Source organism: Scyliorhinus torazame, chromosome 21, assembly GCF_047496885.1.
Source record: "Scyliorhinus torazame isolate Kashiwa2021f chromosome 21, sScyTor2.1, whole genome shotgun sequence".
NCBI lineage: Eukaryota > Metazoa > Chordata > Chondrichthyes > Carcharhiniformes > Scyliorhinidae > Scyliorhinus > Scyliorhinus torazame.
In genome coordinates, this window is record NC_092727.1 from 21725025 (window position 1) to 21746633 (window position 21609).

The 21609-nt window shown below is 43.2% G+C and overlaps 1 protein-coding gene across 7 annotated transcripts in view; it reads left to right on the plus strand.

Annotated features, from left to right (window-relative positions):
- The window catches only part of LOC140398216 (uncharacterized), a 131706-nt gene extending 116646 nt beyond the window's left edge, over positions 1–15060 (plus strand). For 6 of the 7 annotated variants that reach the window (XM_072486608.1, XM_072486606.1, XM_072486611.1 and 3 more), the window contains 7 exons: positions 1020–1076; positions 1256–1352; positions 2565–2668; positions 10235–10316; positions 11189–11970; positions 13300–13426; positions 14556–15060. In XM_072486608.1, the coding sequence (XP_072342709.1) occupies positions 1020–1076; positions 1256–1352; positions 2565–2668; positions 10235–10316; positions 11189–11970; positions 13300–13426; positions 14556–14768 (1462 nt within the window). In that variant the 3' untranslated portion in view covers positions 14769–15060. Of the gene's footprint in view, positions 1–141; positions 301–1019; positions 1078–1255; positions 1353–2564; positions 2669–10234; positions 10317–11188; positions 11971–13299; positions 13427–14555 lie in introns of those variants that run through there. The other variant, XR_011937438.1, reaches the window with a different exon arrangement.
- The last annotated feature ends 6549 nt before the right edge of the window (positions 15061–21609 follow it).

Sequence of the window (21609 nt, forward strand, 5' to 3'; positions counted from 1 at the left end):
GGAGGGTCGGTGCAGACTCGATGGGCCGAATGGTCTTCTCTACTATAGGGATTCTATGAAATTACTATAGTTTGGGAGACGTTATTTGAAATAATGGTGGAAATCGGTGGCTGAACCTTGGAGTTTGTATAAAACCTTTAGGACAAAGGAAATCTGAAGATGGCAGTATGAACCTGACAGCGAGAAGGAAGCAGCGGAGGGAAAATATAATTTAAAAGAAGATTTGAAAGTGACTTTTGAAAGCAGAATTTGAAATCCCTCATGTGGAAGCCAGAGTTCAGTCAGACAAGGTGGCTCACGGTAAGAATCATCTGGGGGAATTTTGAGGAGAAATCTAGACATTCACTTGAGTTCAGAGATGTGTGTGTCTTACCACAGTCATTTTGTGTGCTTAAAAGGAACCATCATAGCTTAAGATGTAGTTTGTAATCCGTGTTAATCTTAAAATCTGTGTAAAATTGTTAAACGAAGTGGGAGTAGAGGAGTATCATCCAATTTTTTCATGTTTAGTAAATGGTTTTTTTCTTATTAAAATTAGTAGCGGTCCTGTAACTCTGTTCCGCTGTGTTTTATGAGTCAAAATTATGATCTTTTGAGCCAGGGTTCCATTCTGGGATTTTACTGTCTAGTTATAATACCAGCTTGGATCGAACCACCTCGTTTTTATCTAGAATTTTTAATGTAACAATACCTCGCAGGCACATCCAGAAGCATTATGAAGCAAAATCGGATACCCAGCTACATAAGGCAACAAAATATTGGGTGGGAATTTCCTCCCCCTCTGCAATATGATCTGCAGTGGCTATGGGCGACGTGCCAGTGGCCGGCAGTGGAATCTTCTGGTCCTGCCATTGTCAATGGGGTTTTGCATTGAACACATCCCTTGCCTCGTGGCGGGGGTTCGCCTTATGAATCGGTTCGCCAGCGTGAATGGCGGAAAGTCCCGCCCATTAGGGAAGATGACCAAAAGCTTGATCAAAGAGGTAGAATAAGATCTCACATGTGACTTTTCTTTTTAGGTCCAAAAAAGCTATTCATGAAAACGAAACTGAAGTTCGGAAAATAAAAGAAGAAAGGTATTCTACTGCTGCTTGCTGCACTATACTTTAAGCTTTTTAATATTGGCAGTTGAAGTAAAATGCTTAAATATATGTTAATTCTTAGCGCTGTACCCTACATGACACTGTTAATACTGCATGCAACAAGCAACCAGTAATTTTGAAGTTTTCTTCATCAGAATGATTATTGTTTTCAGGGAAAAATGGAACAGTGACAGGAAGAAATTGCAGAACAATTGTCGCAAGATGAAGGAAAATTGCCGAGAGTCAGCAAACAGACTGCTTTCTGTTGAGGTAGATATTGCTGGGAAAGATTATATAAATAATGCTGCATTGATATTTGTGGAAAACTGACAAAAGTGAAATCAGTATTGAGCAAACCGATAATTTGGATTTCTTCTTTAATTTTATTTGCTTGGAGAATTGTGGTTTATTTCTGATCATATAGAATTTATTTACAGCTACTAGTATTCAGCAGATTGAAAGAAAGGTTATGATGTTTGTGCTGCTGGTCTGATAAACTGAACTATTTCATTTGGTCAATTAGCTTTTTTCCATGATAAAAGCTCTGACCTCTCCGGTCCAAGCATTGTCGACATTTGCACCCAAGCCTCTACCACTGAGAAAACATCACCAAAGTGCTTTCAAGAGTGGCCTGGTAGCAAAAATGGCTGACATACGTATTGAGTCTTTCCGTAAAAACATGACTCACAAATGCAATGGGGCAGATTATCAATCCTGCACTCCATAGCTCACTTCTTGATGAAGCTTGCTGCACGATCAGATTCCAGTGCTATTAGCATATGCCAAGTTGTATTATATTTATAAGGACACGCAAAATGAAACTATTTACATCCCCTCACTTCTCTGCCCAATAGCAGCTCAGCTGATATCTTTCAGGTTTAACACGTTGGGAAATCCTGGAGATCTTCAGTACAGATGCAAATTTATGAAACTAGCATTATAAAGTCATATTATAAAAGTGACATTTTTCAACTCTGCCCTCTGTATGTAGTATTTGGTAGTTCAGCAACTTGTCCAGTATATTTAATGTAATAAATGTTCCAAGGCACTTTGCTGAAGCATAATTTGACACCCAGCCATGTAATGGAGAGATGAGGACAGATAAGTTTGACAACGCTGTAGGTTTGAAAGAAACTTTTAAAGGAAGAAAGCGAGGTAGAAAGACAGAGGTTTAAGGAGGGAATTTCAGAGCTTAGGGCCCATGCAACTGGAGGCATGACCGTGGCGCACTTAAAATGGCAGATGCTTAAAAGGCCAGATTTAGAGGAACACCAATATCTCTTGAGAGTCAGCAGCATTCCTAGTGGGTGGTTCAGTAATGCTAATATACAAGTTGTAATCTGGATATGTTCATAGAGTATACACTAATGACAGAAAAATAATAAAATTTCTGTTTGTTGTTACATATCTGGTACGTTTAATTAAAGGTAGCAAAATTGCCTTTTCTGTACATATTTTCTATATATTAATTTCCTGCTCCAGACACAAATTCAAGAATGGAAGAACTACACAAGGTTATATTTTCTTAATACCCTACTTGAGGAGGCTGTTGAAAATGTGAAATTTTACACTACAAAGAAGAATCGGTAAGTGTTCAATACAGTTTGTAGTGTATTGGATGTTAAAAAGACATATGAATCTGTTTGTTGATTCCTGGAACATCGCTCATTTAGTACGATTAATGCTGACTTTGATAAAACGTTGAACCAAAATCTGATGCAACAGAAAGTAGAAGCAGGTTTCGGAAGGTTTTTTGAGATAGATATGAGGTAGAAATGGATAACTTTTTAAAAAGCATTTCCAATGACTGGAAGGATCTCACAACAAAAAAAAAACCCCAAGTTTTAAGACTTTTATTGTAACAACATTGAATAAGCACTTTATAGGTAACTTAAACTCTAGACCGCAGAAAGATTTCCCCATTTAACTTTGCAAGCAACTGAAAATCCCCTGCCATTACTTACTTTATATTGTGCCTTAAGCAGACACTTTATTCTCTCTGAACTAGTCCAAAACTGTTTTATGCTCCCGATGGCCTCTTTCCATTCTCAGCCACACAACTTCTAATCCCAGACCTGACTTTCATAGTAAAGGTTATCCTGGGGATTCCTCCCTCTCGCCAGTGCTAGGCAGTCAGCCTCCTTTAAATCATTACTAATTAGTATTTTCAATTTGATCGTGAGCTGCCACCCGTCTTCCACTTGGTAAATAATAAAGACAGTATTTTCTCTGCTTCAGGTGCAGTACTGGCTGCCTCTATTTCTCTGCTCTCTTTCAGTTTCTTGGAAACACCTGTTTTTGAGGTTCAGGGCTATTTTTAAAAAGCTGCAATCCGATAACACAGCTTTTCATTTACTTTTCCTTCCTGAAAGCCCATCCCATGGCAATGTAAATCGCATCAGTTTTGTTTCCAGGTAGAAATGCTAATTAGCTGCCCTCCAGATCTCCAACTCCATTTTATCTTGGAATTGAATAGATAATTTGTAGTACCACCTTTCAAAAAACCTGATATTCCTAAGATCTTCCTGTAAGACCTGGAGACCAACAGTTTACTCACAGTCATCATAGATGCTCTTGCCATGGATTACAATTATGAATATCTTTCTCTATCGTCCCATTAAGTTAACCCAGGCCCCCTTTAACCATCAGCAACCAAAACAATTATACTTGTTGTCAGGCAGGATTCAGCAGACCACATGATGCCCTTAATTCCACCATTAATTTTAAATTAAAGATGACTTCCGGTGGCGGCCATGAAGGAGTAGGTCGCACATTTGGTGGCTCCCGCTCGGGTCGGACCTTTAGACCTTTTCCCCGATTTTTTTTTTTTGGATTTTACTTGAAAAATTGATAGTGGACGCAACCGTAAGGAGGAGCCCTACACCAGTGCATGGATAGGCGGACCAGGAGCGCTCGCAAAGGAAGAAATAGGCAAACCGTGAAGGCCTGGGTTGAAGCTGCAATGGGAAAAAGCATGGCGGACGAGCAGATTCCTGGCTCGACGACCCAGCTGTCGATGGAGCATTTGATGAAGTTTATCCAAGAGGGCTTCGCCAAGCAGAAACAGGAATTTTTGGACTCGATTAGGGAATCGATTGCTCAGCTGGAACAGAGATTGGATGCTCAAGATCGGGCGATCCAGAAAGCGGAGAAACACCAAACAGCAATGGAGGTGGAGATGGAGATGCTGAGAGACCAGCAGAAAAGGCTCCAGGAGAAGGAGGAGAATCTAGAGAATAGGTCCCACCAGCAGAACTTGAGGATTGTTGGTCTCCCAGAGGGGTCCGAAGGAGCGGATGCAGGGGCATATATAGGGGGTATGCTCGAGAAGCTAATGGGGGATGGGACGTTCACCCGACCCTTGGAGGTGGACAGGGCGCACAGAACACTACCGAAGAAGCCGCGTGTAGGTGACCCCTCTGAGGGCAATGGTGGTGAGATTGCACAGGTACCTGGATAAGGAGCATATTTTGTGGTGGGCCAGGCAGACACGGAGCTGTAAGTGGGAGAACAGCATCCTGCGCATTTACCAAGACCTGAGCGCGGACGTAGCCAGGAGGAGAGCAGGATTCAACCAAGTAAAGTCAACCCTTTTCAAGAAGACGGTGAAGTTTGGACTGCTGTATCCGGCCCGTCATTAGGTCACTTCTATTTTGAGTCACCCGAGGAAGCAATGGACTTCGCCAGAAGGAAAGGGCTGGCAGGGGACTGAGGTGTTTGAACTTTACTGCAGTGTTCATGTGAAAAATGTTTTTGTTTTTGCACTATATTTGTAATGCTTTCTGTATCGATCCTGGAGCTGCCGCGTATTTTTGTAAGTTAAAGTTTGCATTTATACTGATGGGGGATGGAGGTGTGAATTTTCGATGTGGGGTCTTTTCTTTTTGTTCCTTTCGGTTAACTGGGCTGGGAATGTTTTATCTTGAATATGTGTGTCCGAGCAGGGGAGGCGGGGGGAGCCGTGGGTGGGGTCTACCAAGCAGCTGGGTGGGCTGGCTCACGGAAGCACAGTGGGGGGTGAGCAGATGTTATGCTTGTTGAAGGGGGCTGTTTTTACTGTGCTGTTATGGGGGGCGGGGGGGGGGGGGATTGTTCTGCTGATGGGGGAGAGACTGTTGCTGGGATACAAAAGGGAGGTCGGGGACGGAGGCTGCCTGGGGGCGGGCCTGCGGGTGCGCGGGGCGCGAACTGGAGACTGGCCTAAAAAAGGTGATGGCTGATTGGGGGGGGAGGGGGGAGTCGAGTCGAGAAGCCCCCCGATGAGGCTGATCACGTGGAACGTTAGAGGGCTAAATGGGCCGGTTAAGAGGGCACGCGTCTTCGCGCATTTGAGGGGATTGAAGGCGGACGTGGCAATGTTACAAGAGACGCATCTTAGAGCAATCGATCAGACTCGACAAAAGGAAAGGATGGGTCGGGCAGGTATTTCATTCGGGCTGGACTCTTGAACAGGGCTTTACTGACGGGGGTAGTGGACACTAAGTACTCAGCGATCACCGTCTCGGATCATGCACCACACTGGGTGGACTTACAGGTGAGCAAGGAGTGTGACCAGCGCCCGCATTGGAGATTGGATGTCGGACTGTTAGCAGATGAGGAGGTGTGCAGGCAGGTGAGGGAATGCATCCGGAACTATCTGGAAGTTAATGATACGGGGGAAGTCTCAGCAGCAATGGTCTGGGAGACTCTGAAGGCGGTGGTCAGAGGGGAGCTGATTTCAATATGGGCCCACAGTGAGAAGTTAGATAGAGCAGAGACGGATCGACTGATAGGGGAAATACTTCAGGTCGACTGGAGATATGCGGAGACTCCAGAGGCAGGGCTTTTAAGGGAACGACGGAGGCTACAGGCGGAGTTTGGCTTGCTAACTACAGGGAAGGCGGTGGAGCAGCTGAGGAATGCAAGGGGGCGATATACGAGTGTCATGTGAGAGTACCTTTAAGAAATGGGTGTTTAAGAAATGTACCTTTAAGAAATGGGTGTTTATCAGTAGAGTGTGGGTGGAGCTGGGCTGTCTCAGCTTTTTACTTTCGTTTTAGTCTGTTTGCTGCAGGGTGTGTTTAGTTTAGTTTTCAGAGCTGGATAGCTGCACTCACAGCCAGAAGGGGTATTAGTCTCTCTCTCTAATCTAAAAACTGTAAATCGATCCTTTGGTGATTTAAAACTAATAACTGCTCTCAGTAGTGACTTTAACCTGATGTGCTTCGGTTTAAAGTTCTTTTTTAAGCCTTATGGATGTTAAAAGGACAGTTTAAGGATTACTTAGTGTTGTATTCTTTGGGGTTGTATTTGAATTTATGGTTGCTAAGATGTTCACTGTATGTTTTAAAAAGGTTAACTTGAGTTCATAGAACAAACATTATTTTGCTTTAAAAAATATTTTTCTATTTCTGCTGTACCACACCTGTAGATTGGGCCCTGTGCTCCCATACCACAATCTATTAAAAGTTGTGGGTCAGGTGAACTCCATGTTACACTTTGGGATTCTCTAAACCCTAGCCCATAACATGAGTATGGGCAGAAGGCCAGCAGAATGCTTGCGCAGCAGCTGAGAAAGAGGGAGGCAGCCAGGGAGATTGGGAAAGTGAAGGACAGAGGCGGGAACTTGGTCGGAGATTCAGCAGGGGTTAACAGGGCGTTCAAGGAGTTTTATAGCAGGCTGTATGAGTTGGAACCCCCAGCTGTGCCGGAAGGGATGAGGCAATTCTTAGGGGGGCTGAGGTTCCTGAAGGTGGAGAAAGGGCTGGTAGAAGGGCTGGGGGCCCCGATTGGGATTGAAGAAATAGCAGAAGGGCTGAAGGCCATGCAGTTATGTAAAGCCCTGTGGCCGGATGGGTTCCCAGTGGTGTTTCATAAAAAGTTCTCTGGGATGCTGGGGTCGCTGCTGATGAGGACATTTAATGAGGCAAGGGAGAGAGGGGTACTTCCCCTGACGATGTCACAGGCCACGATCTCACTAATTTTGAAGCGGGAGAAGGACCCGGAGCTATGCGGGTCCTGCAGACCGATCTCCTTACTAAATGTTGATGCCAAATTGTTGGCCAAAATCTGCATTCTGGATGTGATTGGGGAGGACCAGACGGGATTTGTTAAGGACAGGCAGTTGGCGGCCAACGTTAGAAGACTGTTGAATGTGATCATGATGCCCCCAGAGGGTTGGGACATAGAGGTAGTGGACGCAATGGACGCAGAGAAGGCCGTTGATCGGGTGGAATGGACCTATCTGTGCGAGGTGCTGGGGTGGTTTGGGTTTGGACGGGTCTTCATCGACTGGGTTAGGCTGCTGTATCAGGCGCCTGTGGCGAGTGTACGGACGAACAGGTTGACATTGGACTATTTTAGGCTGCACCGGGGGACGAGGCAGGCTTGCCCCCTCTCCCCACTGCTGTTTGCGATGGCCATGGAGCCGCTGGCAGTTGCGCTGAGAGCCTGAAGGGGCTGGTTCAGGGAGGGTTGGAACACAAAGAGTCTTGCTATATGCAGATGACCTCCTGTATGTTTCTGACCCACTTGAGGGGGTGGGAGAAATTGAGGATTTTGGGGGAATTTGGCCGGTTTTCGGGTTATAAATTGATCATGGGGGGAAAAGTGAGATGTTCGCGATCCAGGCAAGGGAGCAGGAGAGGCGACTGGGGGAGTTGCCGTTTAGAGTGGTAGGGGGAAGCTTTCAGTATCTAGCCATCCAGGTGGCACAGGAATGGGAACGGCTACATAAGCTAAATTTGACCTACATGGTGAACCAAATGAAGGAAGACTTCCGAAGGTGGGACATGCTCCCGCTGTCACTGGCTGGGAGGGTACAGACAATGAAAATTATGGTCCTCCTGAGATTCCTGTTTGTTTTTTAATGTCTTCCCATCTTTATTTCACGGGCCTTTTTTAAACGGGTAAACAAGGTGATCTCTGACTTTGTATGGGCGGGCAAGACCCCGCGAGTAAAAAAGGCGATGCTGGAGCGTGGCCGGGGGGGGGGGGGGGGGGGGGGGGATTGGCGCTGCCGAACTTTAGTAATTACTATTGGGCGGCAAATATAGCCATGATTAGGACATCTATGAAGAACTCATGGGGTCAGAGGAAACGCAGACCGAGGAGCTGAAACACAAATGCAAAGAGGAGTTAGGAGGAGAGATAGAGAATGGTTTCTGGGCGGATGCGTTGAGTAGAGTCAACACGTCCACATCATGCGCCAGGCTCCGCCAGATACAATTTAAGGTCGTTCACCGGGCACACATGACAGTGGCCCGGATGAGCAGGTTCTTTGGGGAAGAAGACAGGTGTGCAAGGTGTGCGGGAGGACCAGCAAACCATGTTCATATGTTCTAGGCATGCCAGAAGCTTAGGGGGATTCTGGCAGGGGTTTGCAGATGTCATGTCCAAGGTGTTAAAAACAAGGATGGCACAGAGTCGAGAGGTGGCGATTTTCGGAGTGTCGGAGGATCCGGGTATCCAGAAGGAGAAAGAGGACGTTCTGGCCTTTGCCACCCTGGTAGCTCGGAGACGAATACTATTAGCTTGGAGGGACTCCCAGCCCCCGAAGTCAGAGACCTGGCTCACTGACATAGCTAGCTTACTGTGACTTGAGAAAATCAGGTTTGCCCTGAGAGGATCAATGTCAGAGTTCGTCCGGAGGTGGCAGCCGTTCGTCGACTTGTTTAGAGAAAATTAACCGTCAGCAGATTAACCGTCCTAATTAAAGAATTCTTTAATTCTTTTACAGATATAAAATGTGAAAAAGTGAAAATTGAGAAAAGTGCATTCAAGTGCCATTCAAGTCTGTTCTTGGCCCAAGTCATATACAGTTTGTCCATACATGGGTTCCACCCAACTTACTTCACTGTTTAAGGGAAATTTTTCTCTTTTATGCTTGTTCATTTCCTGTGGTCAGGAATTAAGAATGAGGTTGAGAAGAAGGTCTCTTAAAAAAGAACACAGGAAAAACCCTTCACCAAAATAAGAGTGCAGCGATGTGCGTTTCTGAAAAGAGCAGCGTATCCCACCCCCACTGAGTTGACAACAATTTTTTTTAAAATTAGAGTATCCAATTTTTTTCCCACTTCAGGGGCAATTCAGTGTCGCCAATCCACCTACCCTGCACATGTTTGGGTTGTGGGGCTGAGACCCATGCAGACATTGGGAGAATGTGCAAACATCACTTGGGTAGGGTGCTCTTTCCAAGAGCCGGTGCAGACTCGATAGGCCGAATGGCCTCCCTCTGCACTGTAAATTCTATGATAATCACATGGACAGTGACCCAGGGCCAGGATCGAACCTGGGACCTCGGTGCTAACCACTGCGCCATCGTGCCACCCCTGACAACAATTCTTAACTGCATGTAACAAACATCTAAAGTAGGAATTAAATAAAGATATTTCCACTGTGCTTTTTGTGATCTGTAACTGAACATTTATAAAATAAAACAAAATGTAGCAAATGTTTGAAATGGCTGTGTATGCAGGGCAACTAATCGACAGATTTCTGCCTTCTCAGCTTATATTTGTATTTCAATGTACTTGTTGGAAAAGGTTACCTGACTGATATTGTTATTATGGTTAATTTGAGCATTTTCTGCTTTTGTGTTTTCAGCACAGTATTCAGTTTAAAAGTTATATTTTCTATTGCTTCAATCAGGCAATTTTTGGATCATACCTTTCATTGCTGCAGCAGCAATAAAGTTCAAATACTGCAATTTATGCATGGGGCACATTAAACTTTCTGCAGCCTTGATAATTGAAAGTAAAGCTTTTAAAGAAAAATGTATTTTCAAATTACTATTTAAAACACTGTAAATTAGTGATTCTTAAGATAGTTAAAGTTGCTGCCAAATTGCACATTAACCATCCCATGGTAAGAACACTTGAGGTTTAAAAGAAAGCAGTACGGCCAAATGCCCCCCATCTGTGCTGTAACCATTCTGTGATTCTATGGTACATGGCATTGCCATCATGATCCTTGAGGATTTGACTGTTCTAAACTTGTTGCAAACTGTTTGCATAGCCATTTGTTATCCAAGTTACCTCACTAAGAGTTGCCCTGTACACTTTTGCAAAAATAATATTTAAAATATTCCCTCATTTAAAATGAGAAATTGAGACCACTGTAACAGTTCAAAAGTAGATTGGTTCCTTTCATATGTTTCTGATTACATCTTGAAGGCATGTTGGTTCTCCGGATGTCATTGCTACTTGCGACATGTGGGAAAAAAGAATGAAAGGAATTCAAGCACAAATTACTCTGGTCAGTGTATATTTAATTAACTTCAACTTTCTTAGCATTGCCAAAGCAATGGAAAATTGTGTGCTTTCTTCATTTTGTAATCAAAGTTAATTTCCAGATGAGAATAGCATTACAGATCATAGAATCCCTACAGTGCAGAAGGAGGCCATTCAGCCCATCGAGTCTGCAGCGAACCTTCGCAAGAGGACTCTACCTAGGCCCACTCCCCCTGCCCTATCCCCATGACCCCTTAACCCCACCTAACCATTGGACACTAAAGGGCAATTTTTGCATGGCCAATCCACTAAACTGCACATCTTATATTTTGAATTTGATCTGTGTCCATTTGTGTGTGTGTGTGTGTGTGTGTTTTGGCTGGTACTTCAGATAACTTTCACTCTCGGGCCTTTCCATCTTTCCCACCTCTCTCCTCACCTTCTTGTCAACTACATTTCTCCCTCATTCAGTACTTTGCACCCCCTCGCCAGCCCCGCCCCCAACAAAATCCCTATCCCAACCATGATTTCCTGCTGCCATCCACCTTAACTGGGACCACAGCTACCATATGTTCTACTCTTCGTATTCTCCAAAAAGGCCTCCATTGAGATTCACATCATTTCTTCCTTGGAAGCACCCGCCTTCACTGACCTCAACTGTTGGTAAGCTTCATGCCGAGCACCCCTGCTAACTGGAAGATAACTTTGTCATCCACCTATTCCCCCCACGCACCACCAGGACTTTCCTCAACCAGTCAATCACCACTCCTTGTCCATCTTTAGCTAACAGTGTATCATGTACTCCTCCATCTATATGTGGAACAAAAACATACCAAAATATATGCTGAGCATGCTGTATGTTATGTGAGTTTACTAATAATTGATTTTTTTTTTTAGGCTGTCTCGAGGCCCCAGGGTATGGGAATTTATAATAAAGGTAAACTTTCCACGAGTTCTTGTAATTTGAAGCCATCCCAGTACAAATTTGAACATCAAAAGTATTCTGCAAATCAACAAAGACTTTCACCATCGCCTGCAACAAATGAAATGGGTCAGAATGTTGCATTTGCTGGAAGCGCTGATTCGATTAAAGGTGCCTGGTTTTCACCAGGAACCAGGAATATAGGACTTGATGCAAAACCATCGCTGAGAACAGAGAACGACGTCTACATGTCAGCTGCTTGGCCACCCAGTTACTCAACACAACCAACTATGCAGCCTAATTCAGCCATTGATCAGTTGGATCGCAACCAATCTGACCTTGAGTTAGAGTTTAGATTGTTGGCTGGTAAAAAAAGGTCATTTCCTCTTCAACTTTCCGGTGAGGGTTTTGAAATGCCAGATGTCACCTCTGAAGAAAAATCATTGGTAATCCCAGATGTTTCTCTCGCTGCGTTACGAACTTCACATGTTTCGGAGAATCGTCAAAACCACTTATTTGAGCCTTCAGGTTCAACGACCAAATCCTTTAACAGCCCCTTCAATCATTTACAGTCTGCACGTGCAATTGCCAAGAGCAATAAGGACATCCAGGCTTTACAGACCCAAAGGCTACTTGGTGGGACATCCACTGCTAACAGTTCACGAATTGATGGTTGGTTATCTGTACTTGCAGAGCCAAGATCATCCTATCATGCAGTAATGGAACAACTTTTCTTCAAATTTCCTACGACAAGCACGTAAGCTCTTATTTATTTCAGTGTTTGCAGTAAAAGTCTTTACCTCCTATTGAATGGTGATCGTCGCTATCTGGTACAGATACCAACCTTTACTGCTGTTAGAACCTTGCATCTTTTGAAACCAGTCTTTGGTGTAACCTGTTGAAGTGCTGATGAGCAACAAGATAAGAGTATTAAAACACAAGCTCACACCCAAATTATGCACATGAGTTCATATCTTCAAACTAAGCTTGAGGTCTTCCTAGTAGCTTGAAGGCGTCAAATTTCATTTAAGGTGCCTGTCATATACAGAATGGCGTGGTTTGGAAATGCAGACCGTAATAAAATCTTATTCCTAATGCAAGGATACCATTTAAGGTGGCTTGTATATCTTGTTTGAATACCAGCAACTTCACTAGTTGGAGTCTTGTATTTGAAGTTTAAAAAAAATAAGTTAGTACCTTAAGAGAAAAAGTGATTTTTTAAAAAATCCCTGTTTAGTCTCATTTCCTCGCAAGCATGTGAACTGCCTATGTTTGTGAATGCTACATATAGCTTTGACCAAAAAGTGGGGGTCATAATGGAATCGGTAGAAAGTCAGTGAGTACACAGTTGGTTTGCAACTTTTTATACAATAAAATAATTTGAGTGACACAAAGTGTGATTTAACAAAAAGGAGTCCAATTTTGGCTGCGTATAGTCGGGTTTTTCTCTGCCCTGCCGCGTCGAGAACAACCCTGCTATAAAATGAGACTCTTTGTTTTTTTCTGGCCTTGCTCCAGAACGCACGACGGTGCAGGAAGATAAAGAGAGTGGGGCACCATCTTTAAATGCCGCCCCGATCTCTTCTCCCCCCCCCCCCCCCCCCCATCCACACACACCCCTCTGGACCTCTACCCACTATACCAACTTACCCCTTGGGTAAGCCCCCCCCCCCAAATCTCCTACGGGCAGGGCACCCCTGGGCTTGATCCCTGGCACAGGCACCTTGGCAGTGCAGGTATGGCACTGCCAGGGTGCCAGGCTTGCGGTACCAAGTGGCCGGGTGGCATTAGGAGTGCCAGGGTACCACCCTGCCCAGGCCCGACCACCTGGGGGCCCCCGATGGCCTGGCAGAGAATCTCCCCCCCCTTAACATTAAATATGTTAATCTGGATCTCACTCAGCCAGGGCAAGATCCAGATCATGACTTCTTGCAAGATTTTGTTAGATCTCGTGAGGTCTGCCAGGCATCGCATTTCACACCAAGTCGGGCGCAATGGGGCTGTTTGATCACACTCATAATCTTTTAAGATTAATCTTGCAAGACCAGTAACTGATTAGTTTTATCACTTGGTTTTATCTTAACAGAGATGTATTTCATTTACTTATTAATAAAGTGAAAGAGGAAAATGGTGGTACTCTGTCAGGCTTATCTGTCATTGACCTGGTCAGACAAGTCTCTCGCCATGTTGTCCAGGGCACCAATCTAGAAATGGTAAGTACAATTTACTTCTGCCTTGATTGTTGTGTTCCAAATCACAACCCAATATTACCTTTGTATTACAGTGTCACCACCACATGCCACATTGCATAATAGCACAAGCTGTACCAGATACTACCAATAAAATAATTACCACCAGTCATGAAGAAAAACTCCACAATATTGTATTTATAGTTTTCTTTTTCCATTGCTGTTATTGAATTGCTGCTCCCTCCCTTTTAATGATTGCTGTACTATTCTTGCTCTTTGTTTCATTCTTCGAACTTTTATTGATGTACTTCACAATCAATGACTATTTTTCCTTACCTTTTCCATTACTACAGAACAGATTGCCTTTTCCACATAGAACAGAAACCATATCTAAATCAATATTTATGTTAATAAGATGCCTGGTAGATGAATGGATTTGATCAATTGTGAATGGATTTTGAAGTTGGGTCCACTCATTGTTTACATGATATTTAGCATTTGGGCCAATGTGTATCATAAAGTTTTCACATTTTCTGAGGTGCAATGTTAAAATATTATTGACCCAATAATTTTGAAGGTATTACAATGCAGGGAATCTAAAGATGAAAGAAACTCACATCAGATTCTGGTGAAAAAAAATGTAAAAGAATAAATAAATAACTGCTAGATTCCCTTTTATAGAGGTTAGTCTGCCATTCCATATATTACATTACCTAACTTGAATTTTATCACTTGTAGCTTAAAACTTCCAGATGTTTTTGCCAACTCAAACATTGTGGCTGTACAATTTCCTGTCAGGTTATTTAAAAAAAAAACGTACAAGATTATTATACATCATCAGGGTTGAAGCACAACTCATTAATAGGCAGAGTGTAGTAACCCAAAATTTTCATCACTTTACAGAAATAATGAATTTATTACAGCAACAGTCAAATTTGGTCTCCTGTTATGTTCTAGACTTGCATATTAAGTAGCTAAACATTCGTGTCACACTTGATTCAAAGACTATCTTCAATTTGACCTGGAACAAATCAAAAATGGTAGCTAACATGAATATTACAAGTAAGCCATGTAAAATGTTTTCTCAATTGTAAATCACAAGAAAAAGTTGTTAGCAAATTTAATTAATTTGTGCGTTTTGTCTATCTTTCAGACCTATCCAACTCCTTCAGAACTTTTTCCATTTAGCTCCACAAACTATGAAAACTCTTTCTTGTCTGGCCATGCCACAATGCAGCCTGACCTGCCACCCGCAACACCTGATAGATTCAGTGGCCTTATGTCTGCAAGTGCAGATCCTTTATGTTTTGAATCATTACCGCTTGGAGACTTACTGGAACTGGAAGGCAGTTTTGATGGCTTGTAGAGTTTGAAGGGATGTTACTATTAAATTGGGGCATAAGAATTTATTGTAGAATGATGTGTTTGCTGTTGGCTAACGAAATGACTATTATTTTGATATTGCCATGCAATTTAAAAAAAAAAACCCTGCAATGTTTCTACCATAACTGTGTTCTCCACAGACAATGACAAAATGATAGATTCAAACTTATGTTTCGATCCATTGTAAAACGGTACTGTTTCCTTCTGAACTTTAATCACAATGCAAGTGTAACTTTTTAATAAAATTATATCATTTTTATATAAAAGGGGCATAATTTTCGAGGAATCTCTTTACTTTGGTGTGATATCCCTTTCCAGTGCACATGATTGTTTTTTTGCAATTATAGTCAGTGTTTAGTTGCGTACAAGTATTGGATATTGCACACACTTCCTCTCCACTTTAGCATTTCTCCCTGTGTCATAACTTTTAAGCCATTCTTGTTATGTCAGTATTTAGAATGGCAAAATGCTACATCAGCATTTACCTGTCAAACGTATTTGAAGGCCACCAGCCATTAAGTGGTATAGGACAAAAAAAAAAAGATGCTACATAGGAGCAGGAGGACGGTGAGGTTGAGAGGTGAAATGTCGAGAGAATTCCAGAACATGAGGCATAGGCAACTGATGGCAGGCAAACAATTGCCTGCAATTCAGGTACAAGTTAGCCAAGTCCACTCACCATTTTCTTCCCACTTGATTTTTAATATTTACAACAAGCTGCTTTATTTGGTTTTCTGCGTCTCATATGTTTATGGCGCCACTTTTCCATTCTTGGGCAGAATAAAGTGCGAATAATAATCTTTATTACTGTCATAAGTAGGCTGACATTAACACTGCAATGAAGTTCCTGTGAAAAGTCCCTAGTCGCCTCTGGCACCTATTCGGGTACACTGACGGAGAATTCAGAATGTCCAATTTACCTAACAAGCATGTCTTGCGAGACTCTTGTGGGAGAAAACCCGGAGGTAACTCGCACAGACACGGGGAGAACGTGCAAATTCCGCACAGACAGTGCCCAAGCCAGGAATCAAACCTGGGTCCCTGGCGCTGTGAAGCAATGGTGCTAACCACTGTGCTGCTGTGCCGCCCAGAGACTGAAAAAAGATGCTATTTATAAAATGCTTGTTAAGTTTGCATTGTTGATTTTGGTATTGTGAAAGTAGGTGGTATTCCACAGTTGAAAAATGAATTGAAAAGGAACTCTTATCTAAGCTTAGTGCAGTAGAAGTTTGCAATTGAAGTTCAAGCTCTGCAAGAATCAACTAACTGCTGTCAGGAGTTTTTCATGTAATTTTTAAAAATGATTATTTTGAAAGTATTGTCATATTTGGCATGTAGAAAGCTGCTTGAACCTAACAGCCATCATCGACAGTTATTTCATTTAAATAATTCCATGGTTTTATGTCATGCACTTTTGTGAACATGTTATGGAAGCACATAAGGACACTGGCCTGGATTTTGTTGTCAGTGCTAACCTCAATAAACTGCCCACAAAGATTTAATGGACCTAGAGCATAGATATCCTTGATTCTAACATTGTTTATAGTTTTTCTGCCATTTATAGACGATCTATTGATGCTCCACAACAGGGGTAGCATTTACCAGGCTGATCAGCTAGTCAGGTTGAAGGAGTCTCAGAGCAAAGCATGGAATAAAAATATAGAATAAAATCCACATTTCAAACATTTTACAGATAGAAAATTAATGATTGAGCCAAAACACACGACTTGGGAGCGAGAAGCTGATTATCAATTTTTTATTAAAATTCTATAACAATTTTGCACTGAGGGGAAATTAGATTTTACTGTTGCAGAATTAGTTTTTCAGGGCCAGAGAGAGATTATAACTTAGTATGTTATTACTCCTGATTGAACAAGGCTTAACATGTTTTTTGATTTTGTTACTGTGAAAATAGGGTATAAAAGATGAAGTTCATGTCAAACTCTATTTTAATTGCATTGATGAAGACTGCAACAGCACACCCGGTGAAGGAATGGGATAACATGGCTGATCATCAAATTCAATACTCTGATCCTGCCATCCCTCATATGAATGAATGAAAATCGCTTATTGTCACAAGTAGGCTTCAAATGAAGTTACTGTGAAAAGCCCCTAGTCGCCACATTCCGGCGCCTGTTCGGGGAGGCTGTTACGGGAATTGAACCGTGCTACTGGCCTGCTTTCAAAGCCAGCGATTTAGCCCTGTGCTACATATCCCTTTTAGCCCCAAGAGCTATATCTCATTCCTTCTTGAAAGCGCAACATTTTGGCCTCAACTACTTTGTGTGGTAGTGAATTCCACAGATTCACCGCTCTCTGGGTGAAGAAATTTCTCCTCATAGTCCTCAAAAGGTTTACCCCTTATCTTTAAACTATGGCCCCTAGTGCTGGATTCCCACACCATCGGGAACATTATTTCTGAATCTGTCCTGTCTAATCCTGTTAGAATTTTATACATTTCTAAGAGTTCCCCTCATTCTTCTAAACGCCAATGAATATAACCCTAACCGACTTAGTCTTTTCTTGGATGACGGTCCAGCCATCCCAGGGATCAGCCTGGTATACCTTTGCTGCACTCCCTCCATAATTCTTCCTAAGATAAGGACACCAAAACAGCACACAATACACAAGTTGTGGCTTCACCAACACTATACAATTGCAGTAAAACATCCCTATTCATATACTCAAATCTCACCATGAAGGCCAACGTACCATTTGTCTTTGCTCCCTGCGATACCTGCGTGCTTACTTTTACCGACTGCTGCACGAGGACACCAAGGTCTAGCTGAGTATCCACCTCTTAATTTACACCCATTCAGATAATAATCTGCCTGCCTATTTATCCACCACCTCACATTTATTCACATTATTACTGCATCTGCCAAACAGTTCCCTGTTTTCTCTCTATCTCCCTTTTTGAATAGCGGGATTATATTAGCTACCCTCCAATAAAAAGTATTGTTTCTTGCATGCTGTACAAAGGGAAGGAAGGAGAGACTGCAGAATATAATGTTACAGTTATAGCAAGGTGTAGAGAAAAGATCAACTTAATACGAGGTAGGTCCATTCAAAAGTCTGATGGCAGTAGGGAAGAAGCTGTTTTGAGTCGGTTGGTATGTGACCTCAAACTTCGGTATCTTTCCTGATGGAAGAAGGTGGAAGAGAGTATGTCCGATGTCCTTAATTATGCTGGCTGCCTTTCTGAGGCAGCGGGAATTGGGTCGATGGATGGGAGGATGGTTTGCGTGATGGATTGGGCTACATTCATGACCTTTTGTAATTTCCTGCGGTCTTGGGCAGAGCAGGATCCATACCAGGCTGTGATACAACCAGAAAGAATGCTTTCTATGGTGCATTTATAGAGGTTGGTGAGTGTTGTAAGTGACATGCCAAATTTCCTTCGTCTTCTGAGAAAGTTGAGTCGTTGGTGGGCTTTCCTAACTATAGTGTCGGCATGGGAGGGACCAGGACAGGTTGGTGATCTGGACACCTAAAAACCTGAAGCTCTCGACCCTTTCTACTTCGTTCCCATTGATGTAGACAGGGGCATGTTCTCCACTACGCTTCCTGAAGTCGATGACAAACTCCTTCGTTTTGTTGACATTGAGGGAGAGATTATTGTCATCGCACCAGTTCACCAGATTCTCTATCTCATTCCTGTACTCTGTCTCATCATTGTTTGAAATCCGACCCACTATGGTGTCATCAGCAAATTTGAAAATCGAGTTGGAGGGGAATTTGGCCACAGACTTAGGTGTATAAAGGGCATAGTAGGGGGCTGAGGACACAGCCTTGTGGGGCACCAGTGTTGAGGATGATCGTGGAGGAGGTGTTGTTGCCTATCCTTACTGATTGTGGCCTGTGGGTTAGAAAGTTCAGGATCCAGTCGCAGAGGGAAGAGCCGAGGCCAAGGCCACGGAGTTTGGAGATGCGTTTCGTAGGAATGATGGTGTTGAAGGCTGAGCCGAAGTCGATAAATAGGAGTCTTTGTTATCTAGGTGTTCCAGGGTAGAGTGCAGGGCCATGGAGATGGTGCCTGCTGTGAACCTGTTGCAGTGGTAGGCGAACTGTAGTGGATCAAGGCAATACGGGAGGCTGGAGTTGATTCGTGCCATGGCTAACCTTTCGAAGCACTTAATGATGATGGATGTCAGAGCCACTGAATGATAGTCACTAAGACACGCTGCTTGGCTTTTTTTTGGTACAGTGATGATGGTCATCTTCATGAAGCAGATTGGGACCTCCGATTGCTGTAGAGAGAGGTTGAAGATGTCCGCGAATACCCCCGCCAGCTGATCCGCGCAAGACCTGAGTGCACGTCCGGGTACCCCACCCGGGCCAGTGGCTTTCCGTGGGTTGACCTTCGAGAAGGCTGCTCTGACATCTGCAATGGTGATCTCAGATACAAGTTCTTCTGGGGCGGAGGGCTTGCTCTCGCTGACCTCTTGCTCAAAGCGTGCATAGAATGCGTTGAGCAGGGAGGGGTGCATTGGAGCCGGTGATTTTACATGCCTTCATCTTGTAGCCCGTTATGTCTTGCAGACCTTTCCATAGTCAGCAGGGGTCCGTGTGGCTAGCCTGGGACTCGAGCTTGTTTCGGTACTGTCTTTTGGCATCTTTGATGGATCTCCTTAGATCATATCTGGCTTTCTTTTATAGATCAGGTTCGCCTGACTTGAATGACTCAGACCTAGACTTCAGCAAACAGTGGATACCCATGTTTATCCAGGATTTCCGGTTGGGAAACTCGCGGATTTGTTTCTTTGGCACACAGTCTTCTACACACTAATGAAGTCAGTTACTGTCGTGACGTACTCGTTTAGGCTGGAGTTTTTAAATACTGACCAGTCCACTGACTCAGCAGTCCCATAGGAGATCATCCGATTCCTCAGACCAACAATGCACAACTTTCTTTGACAGATTCTCCCGCTTCAGCTTTTGCTTCTCGGCCGGGAGCAGGAGCACAGCCTTGTGGCCAGATTTGCCAAAGTGTGGATGGGCGATAGAGCAGTACGCGTGTTTGATATTTGTGTAGCAGTGGTCCAGGATGTTTGGGCCTCTGGTGGAACAAGTGACGTGTTGGTGGTACTTTGGTAGTACGCCCTTGAGCTTGGTCTGATTGAAGACCCCAGCTACAATGAACAAGGCCTTGGAATGTTTCGTTTCAAGGCTATTTGTGATGGTGAATATTTCACCAATCTGTAGGAACCATTCCAGAGTCCAAAGAATTTTGGAAAATGACCACCAATGGGGCCACTTCCTTAAGTACTCCGAGATGAAGGTTTTCAGGGCCTGGAGATTGACCCACCTTCAGTCCCATTAATTTCCTCTTTCTACTAATACTGATTTTCTTCAGCCTCTTACTAAAACATGGGTATCTCAGAACTTCTGGCACATTATTCAAGTCTTCCTATGTGAAGACAAGCAAATTACGAATTTAGTTCCTCAGCTATTTGTTCCCCGTGATGATTTGTCCTGTTTCTGACTGAATGGCCTACATTTGTTTTTGTCAATCTTTTTCTCTTTACATACCTGAAGAAACTTTTACAGTCAGTTTTTATGTTGTATTTTCATATTGCATTTTCCCCATCTTAATCAATCCCTTGGTCCACCTCTGCTGAATTTTAAACTGTTCCCAATCCTTAGGTCCATTGCTTTTTCATGCTAATTTGTATGCTTCTTCTTTGAATCTAATGCTGACTCTAATTTCACTTGTAAGCCATGGTTTGGCCACAGTTCCCTTTCTACTCTTGCACTAAATAGGAATAAACAACTTTTGGAGCCCACTTATTCGTTCCTTGAATGCCTGCCATTGCCTGTCCACTGTTCTTAATTTCAGTAATGTTTCCTAGTCCGTCATAACCAGCTCATGCCTCATACCATCATAATTACCTTTATTGAGATGCAGGACCTTGGTCTCAGAATCAATTTACCTCACTATCCACCTTGATAAAGAATTCTATCATGTTATGGTCACTTGTCTCGCAGGGGTTCTCTCAACTAGATTATCAATTAATCCTTTCTCATTGCACAATACCCAGTCCAAGATGGCCTATTCCCTTGTTGGTTCCTCAACCTATTGGTCCAGCATACCACCCCAGAAAGTCCTCCTCTATTGTACTAATTTGACTCACCTAATCTATATGCAGATTAAAGTTACCCATAATCACAGATGTTCCTTTATCATATGCATCTCTTATTTCCTGTATAATGCTATTCCCAACATTACCACTGCAGTTTGGTGGTCTGTATGCCACCTCAACGAATATCTTTTGCCCCTTGGCATTACTTAACTCCACCCATATAGATTCCACACCACCTGTGCTAATATCTTTCCTCAATGTTGTATTAATATCTTCTTGAATCAACAATGCAACTCCACCACCTTTTCCTTTCTGTCTGTCCTTCCTAAAAACTGAATATCCTTCTGTGTTTATCCCCATTCTTGGTCATCTGAAAGCTAGTCCTTTTAAAGTTCCTTGTCCTGTCCCTACTATTTTTTACAAATATGCCTTTATCTGATTCTGGCCCTAGATTTCTCTGCCTATCACTTTTCCTATTCTTGTTTTTTTCTCTTGTTCTTAATTCCCCCTGCTCTGAATCCTTACATCAGTTACCCCCCTCACTGCCCCCCCGGCCATATGAGTTTAAACCCTCTCCAACCGCTCTAGCAAATACCCCCAGCAAGTCAGTCCCAGTCCTGCCCAGGTGTAACCCGTCCAGTTTGTGTGGGTCCTACCTCCCCCAGAACCGGTGCCAATGCCCATGGAATCTGAAACTCTCCCCCTCACACCATCTTTTCGGCCATGTATTCATCCTTTATA